The sequence below is a fragment of the Pediculus humanus genome, genomic scaffold (assembly GCF_000006295.1).
Source record: "Pediculus humanus corporis 1103172108219 genomic scaffold, whole genome shotgun sequence".
In the NCBI taxonomy this organism is placed as follows: domain Eukaryota; kingdom Metazoa; phylum Arthropoda; class Insecta; order Psocodea; family Pediculidae; genus Pediculus; species Pediculus humanus.
In genome coordinates, this window is record NW_002987789.1 from 37,372 (window position 1) to 43,751 (window position 6,380).

Genomic DNA, 6,380 nt, shown 5'->3' on the forward strand with positions numbered 1-6,380 from the left:
AAACGAATATCGAAAAGACCTCGAAAAAAAAAAAAAAAAAAAAAATTACTTGGCGCGTGAAAATTTATAAACAAATATTTAAAAAAAAAAAAAAAAAACTCATAATAAATAAGTAAAATATCATCGTGCATGATTGAGAGAAAGAGAGAGAGAGAGAGAAGAAATAATAATAATAATAATAATAATAATAATAATAATAATAATAATAATAATAATAATAATAATAATAATAATAATGATAAACATATAATGATTTTTTTATTTTTGTAAAAGTCGTCTTTTTAAAAACCATCAATTTCAACAATCGAAACTCGATTATAATGTTTAAAAAAAAAAAAAAGTTAAATAAAAAAACAAATGTTGCCACATTATATTGAAAGTTTATAATAATAATAATAATAATAAAAGAAAAAGTTTTTTTTTTTTTTTACATTTAAATCGAATGGCAATTTATGGATTTGATATTTAAAAAAAAAAAAAAAAAGAAAAATTTAATAATTTAAAATATATAAATGATTATCATTATTTTTTTCTTTAACGGTTATTAATAATGTTCGATTAATCGTTCGATTAATCGAACGTAGTAGTAGTAAATATTTATAAGGAAAATAGTAATAGTAGTGAAAATTGTTAATAACTTTTTATTTAAATGAATTTATATATATATAAAAGAATTTCGTTTTTTTTTTTTTAGTGAATGTTTAGTTTTTTAGTATTTTTTTTTCGAGAAGATGTTAGAGAGAGAGAGAGAGAGAGACAGATCAAGGTCGCGTTTAAAACGATAAAAGTTAAGGTAGAAATAAAAAAAGAAAGGTATAAATTTAATTTTCGTGTTATCAACGTGTCGATCGTATTTAAAAAAAATATTATCAATCATTATTATTATTTATTTATTTATTTATTTATTTATTTATTTATTTTATTGATTCGCACTAGTTTAATTCATACCTTTTTTCTTTTATAGGAATATTCTGGATTTTATCCCGAATTAAAATAATAATAATCAAAAGAGGGATGAAGGAAGGAGAGGAGAGGAAAAGGAGGATGGAGAAGGAGAGGAGGAGAAGGAGGATGAAGAAGGAGAAAAATCAAAACCGGCCATTTTTCTTAAAGAAAAAGGGAAAACGTTCGGGAAATAAAAAACATTTGAAATTAAATTTCGATGAAAAAAAATGAAATATTATCTTATTTCGTTTCATCAATACTTGTGTGACAGTATCATCTTTCATTCACGGTTTTAAATCAAGAATTTCTAATAAAAAAAAAAAAAAAAAAAAAGAAAACGCACGCTTACTTTCATCGAAAAGTAAAAATTCTATGGTTTTATCATTATTATTATTATTATTTTATACATTTAATGTGGCAATCGGCATACTTTTTTTTTAAATTTTTACCAAAGCAATTTAATGATTTTTAAATATTATTATTATATACCTTATGATAAATACTCTATGCCATCCGCAACTCCTTTAAAAAATAATAATAATAATAAAACCGAAATTAACGTTTTTTTTTTTTTACAATTAATTAATTAATTAATTAAATGACTGACCGTAAGAAACTAAAAAAAAAAAAAACGGGAAAAAAAGTTTCTTTTAATGACAATTAAAATTCTGGTAAAAAAAAAAAAAAAAAAAAATTTAATTGCAATTAATTGTTGTTGTTTAAAAGAAAAAAAATTCCAACGGTTTTTTTTCTTTTTTTGTTATTAAAAAATTTATTAAATAATTATGTAAAAGTTTTCTTTTATTAAAAGAATTTATATATATATATATATATATATATATATATATATATATATATATATATATATATATATATATATATATATATATATATAAATAATTGTAAAAACAAAAAGTGAAATTTTTTTTTGATAAATTTGCCATTTTTTATTATTATTATTATTTTCCTCCAACGTTTCTTTTGGTTTTTATTATTAAAACGGTTCGAAATGTTTATTTAATGCGTAATGGCAAATATTTTTCATTTTCATTTCCTTATAAATAGTTCAACGTGAAATTTATTTTATTTGTTTAAAGAAAAAAAAAAATGATTCATTTGAAGTTATCTTTTGACTAAGAATTTTTTTTTTTTTTTTTTTTACGGGGGCGTTTGCATAATTTTTTTAACTTTAGTCAGCAACATTTTAGCCCCTGTCAAAGCCTTCTTATAGACTATAGCCAACACGACAAAAAAAAAAAAAAACCAACGGTCGTCAAATTTTTCCCCCCCCCCTCTCTCTCTCTCTCTCTCTCGACAATTTTAAACGAAGCGTTTTTTTAAAAATCTTTCAAAAAATGATTTAAAATTTACACCATTTAAAAAGTTTTCAAAATTAAATCTTATTTTATTTTACTTGGTTGATCCTTCTAAGGGTTTTTTACGACCGGCGACATATTGAAAATGTAAAATTTCGGTTTAAATTATTAAATTATTAAATTAATGTTAATTTTATAGTTAGTTTAACCGATATCACGGTTAATGATGATAATAATACTAATAATAAATGTAAAATAAGAGAAAATTTACCGCAAAAAATGATAATCAAAGAACCAGGTTCCATTTTGAAATCATCACATCACAATAATAATAATAATACGTATGATAAGACAACAAAAAAAATGTTTCGGAAATATTTCTACACTACAAGGTCAGTTTTTTTTTTTTTCTCTCTCTCTCGTTTATTCTTTGACAAATATTAATCGAATGATTGAATTTTTTTTTCCTTTTTTATTACACGACATTTTACACTATTATTATTATTGAATACTATTAAAAAAAAAAAAAAAAAAATTAAAACTGATTTATTTGTAACGGAACGGAGATCTTATTATCATTACACGCTCGCGACTTCACGACAACAACCGTACAAAAAAAAAAAAATTTGTATGATGCATGAGAAAAATGTATATAAAAAAAAAATTTTTTTTTTTTTTTAAATTCAACACATGCTTATAGAATGCGCGAGTTTATACGTTTGCAGTGACATCTGATATTTATTTTACGAACTAAATTTTTTCTAGGTCAAACGTATAATTTTTTTTTATAATCGTAAGGTAAACATTGTCGATGGTAGATAAGTAAAAGGAAAAGCGGGATTTATCCGTTCACTTTCAATTTTTTTTTTTTTTTTTTTTTTTTTCGATTTGCTGAGTAAGAAAAATTTTTTTTTAATAGGTATATATTATTATTATTAATATTACATATTTCTATCGACTGCTTACTTTTAAAAATTTTCCGCATCACCCTAAATCTTTTTTTGTTTTATCGAAGAATGATATGATGTTATCAAATTGTTAAAATAACGGATTATTTTATTTTTAACATTAAAAAAAATATTATTATTATTATTTTTTGTGGGGATAAACCACAAGGGGTACGGGTTAATAAATAATTTTAACATTTTTTTTTATATAAATGAGAGCTTATATTTAATGATGTTACTTTAATAACCCAAGGTTACCGTGAGAAAAAAATAATTACATTATTTTATAAAAATTAAGAGGAAAAGATAATGGAGGAAATATAAAAAAAGTCATACAATATATATATAAATTCATAACATTTTTTTATTTTAAATAAATTCCTCAATGATTAATCCTGATCCGCCTAAACTTACTTCTAAAACTGTATATCCGGATGATTCCAATTCCTTAAACAAAAATTAAAAAAAAAAAATTAAATTCGATAAAGGGATTTGAACGAAGGACTATATTCGTCAAGTGTGTGTAATTTTACCTTTTTGACATCTTTAATTTTACACGTTTCCGTATTATCCGGTAAATATACGAATGCAAATCCACCTCCCCCGCCTCCCGTCAATTTGGCATGTAAATCATATTTACTCGCGATTTGAATGATTTCTTCCAGAGCCGGATGAGACACACCGAGAACTCTTAATAAATTATGATTTAACGAAATCAATTCCTAAAACACAATTATTATTATTATTAATAACGTATCAAGTTCGTTTTGTTGGAAACAACAACATTAACTTACTCCAAAGTGAGAAATAAAATTTTCCGAACATTTTGACGTGTTTTCGCACTTTAAAATACTGACGGCATTTAACGCAATGGCTTCCATTCCTTTCAATACGTTTTCAATAATTTCCGGATGACGATTTTTTAACTTCCGAACGTTTTCGACCAACGTTTTCGTACTCCTGGGAACGTTCGTGTTGACTAATAATATTCTAATCGTCGATTTTGTGTTTATCATTTCCATCTGATTATGACCCTCGTTTGATTTAATAAATTTTAATAGTGCTCCGTGAAGTATCGTCGTGTTATCCACTCCCGACGGAGATCCGTGAAATATTTTTTCACACGAATAAGACATCTCCGACACGGTATTTTTGAATTCATCAACGAAATCACAAATCCCGTTGTTATTTCTGTAAACAAAAAAAAAAACAAATTGGCACTAGGAAATTATCTTTAATGACGATAAACTACTCACCTCCTAACGAGCTCGCTAACGTTTTGACTCCCCTTTAAATGATGTTGATAAAGTAAAAATGCTGCTGATAAAACGACGGAAAAACTTGCAGAACTTCCGACGCCGCAACCGACGGGTAATTCGGAATTTATTTCGATTTTAAATCCCCGAGAAAAATTCATACAATTTTGAAAACAGTGAAAAAAAGCGAGCAAACAATTATTTTGAGATTCTGACAAAGTTTTCAAGCATAAATTTCTTATTCCGTTATTCAAACGTGCCAAATATTCTCCCCAATTTTCATTTTGATGAGTACCCGTGAAATAATTTTTAACATCCGTCAAATCGAATTCCTTTTCTAGGTTTAGAGCGGAAAATTTAACGTGTACAATTCCCGACGAATTTTCTTCGAAGTGTAGTCTGGTACGAAGGCACAGAGCACCTGCCAGTGCAGGTTTGTTAAAAACCACAGAATATTCTCCGAATAAAATTATTTTACCAGGAGCGGATAAATTAAATTTAAACGGTTTTGATGCAGGATAATTCATCTTATTAACACTCTGTAATAAAATTATTATTATTATTATTATTATTAGTTGAAATTAAACACAAACTTAAGAAAAAATAAAAATTACACTAACCTGAATATCATATAAATACTTTTCGAATACTAATACTAGTAAATAAAAATTTCAAAAAAAAAAAAAAAAAAAAAAAAAAAAAACTTTCACTCCGACTTCATTTCTTCCCATTGTCGCGGCGTTAAAGTCCGTTGATTGAATGCATGTATGACCTTGAGTTCTTCTTCTAGAACACCGTTAACCAGTCTAACAACAAAAAAAAAATTTTTAAATATTTTTATATTTATAATTTAAAGTTTAAATAATTATATACTTTGTTTTAAAATGAGAATACCTGTGCCTTTGCAAAAGCGGTTTTCCTTCAAATTGAGGGGAAACAATAATGGCGGAAAATTTTGCTCCACATCCGTCCGACTCGTCTGTAACGCTCTGTAAGTTACAAAAAAAAAAAAAAAACAAAATGTCGGTATTCCCAATTAAAATCAAGAGAATTATACCACCAATTGTTAACATTAAATAAATTATGTTTTAATTAAATTGATAACAAAAAAAAAAAAAAAAAGTATTAAAGGTCAAATAAATCAAATTTAAAAAAAAAACATTCAAATTTATTTATTAAATAAAAGAAAATATCAGAAAATTCAATGTGTATTTTTACAAAAAAAAAACATTTTCAATTTAAATTACAAATAATATAATTTACAATCCATTTATTTTCCATTTATTCTTTAAAAGAAAAAAATATTTGTATGACATTAAAATAAATTTTAAATGAGAAAAAGTGTAAAAATGAATAAATTGAAAGTAACAAAGGCCAAAGGTCTGGATATTTTTCTGGAGGTTTTACAAAAAGCGAACAAAGGAATAGAATCATGTATAAGAATATGGAGAGTTTAAAAATTGTAAAAATAAAATTATGTTTTTTTTTAACCAATGTCCCTTTTAAATTTTGTTTAAATTTTTTCTCTTCCGACATCAAATGAAAATTAACATTTGCAAAAACGAATAATGTGAATAATACAGTGAGAGAAATAAAAGGAATGAGTAAGCCATCTTTTAATAATAATGGAAACATTGAAAAAGTAGACACCAATAAAAACCAAAAACATGGAAATGGATCAAAGGGGAAATAAAGAAGTATGGGAAGAGCTGTAAGAAGAATTGATTTTTCATGAACCTGATATGAGAATAAAAAAAAACTCAATGATACATTGATGAATGATAATAACAATTTTTTTATCGTGGGATTTCTAAATAAATCATACAATGATATAAATGATGTAGCAAGAACGCTAAGAATGCAAAATTTGGCTAATTTTATTCGATCTACATTTTGATTTAATTTGTATACTACAT

General features: G+C 24.7%; 3 protein-coding genes across 3 annotated transcripts in view; all 3 read right to left on the reverse strand.

The window, feature by feature from the left end:
* Positions 1-3,577: 3,577 nt before the first annotated feature.
* Positions 3,578-4,991, reverse strand: Phum_PHUM448520 (Mevalonate kinase, putative; the record flags this gene model as incomplete). Its single annotated transcript, XM_002429647.1, has 4 exons — positions 3,578-3,655; positions 3,742-3,930; positions 4,003-4,399; positions 4,465-4,991. 4 exons carry the CDS (start codon positions 4,989-4,991, stop codon positions 3,578-3,580), a joined length of 1,191 nt encoding a protein of 396 aa, XP_002429692.1.
* A 179-nt stretch (positions 4,992-5,170) lies between these two features.
* Phum_PHUM448530 (uncharacterized protein) lies at positions 5,171-5,537 on the reverse strand (the record flags this gene model as incomplete). Its single annotated transcript, XM_002429648.1, has 2 exons — positions 5,171-5,270; positions 5,359-5,537. 2 exons carry the CDS (start codon positions 5,535-5,537, stop codon positions 5,171-5,173), a joined length of 279 nt encoding a protein of 92 aa, XP_002429693.1.
* A 208-nt stretch (positions 5,538-5,745) lies between these two features.
* Positions 5,746-6,380, reverse strand: part of Phum_PHUM448540 (dolichyl glycosyltransferase, putative) — a gene marked incomplete at both ends in the record, with an annotated part of 1,821 nt that continues 1,186 nt past the window's right edge. The window contains one exon of the mRNA XM_002429649.1: positions 5,746-6,350. Coding sequence (XP_002429694.1) covers positions 5,746-6,350 — 605 coding nt within the window. The remainder of the gene's footprint in view (positions 6,351-6,380) is intronic.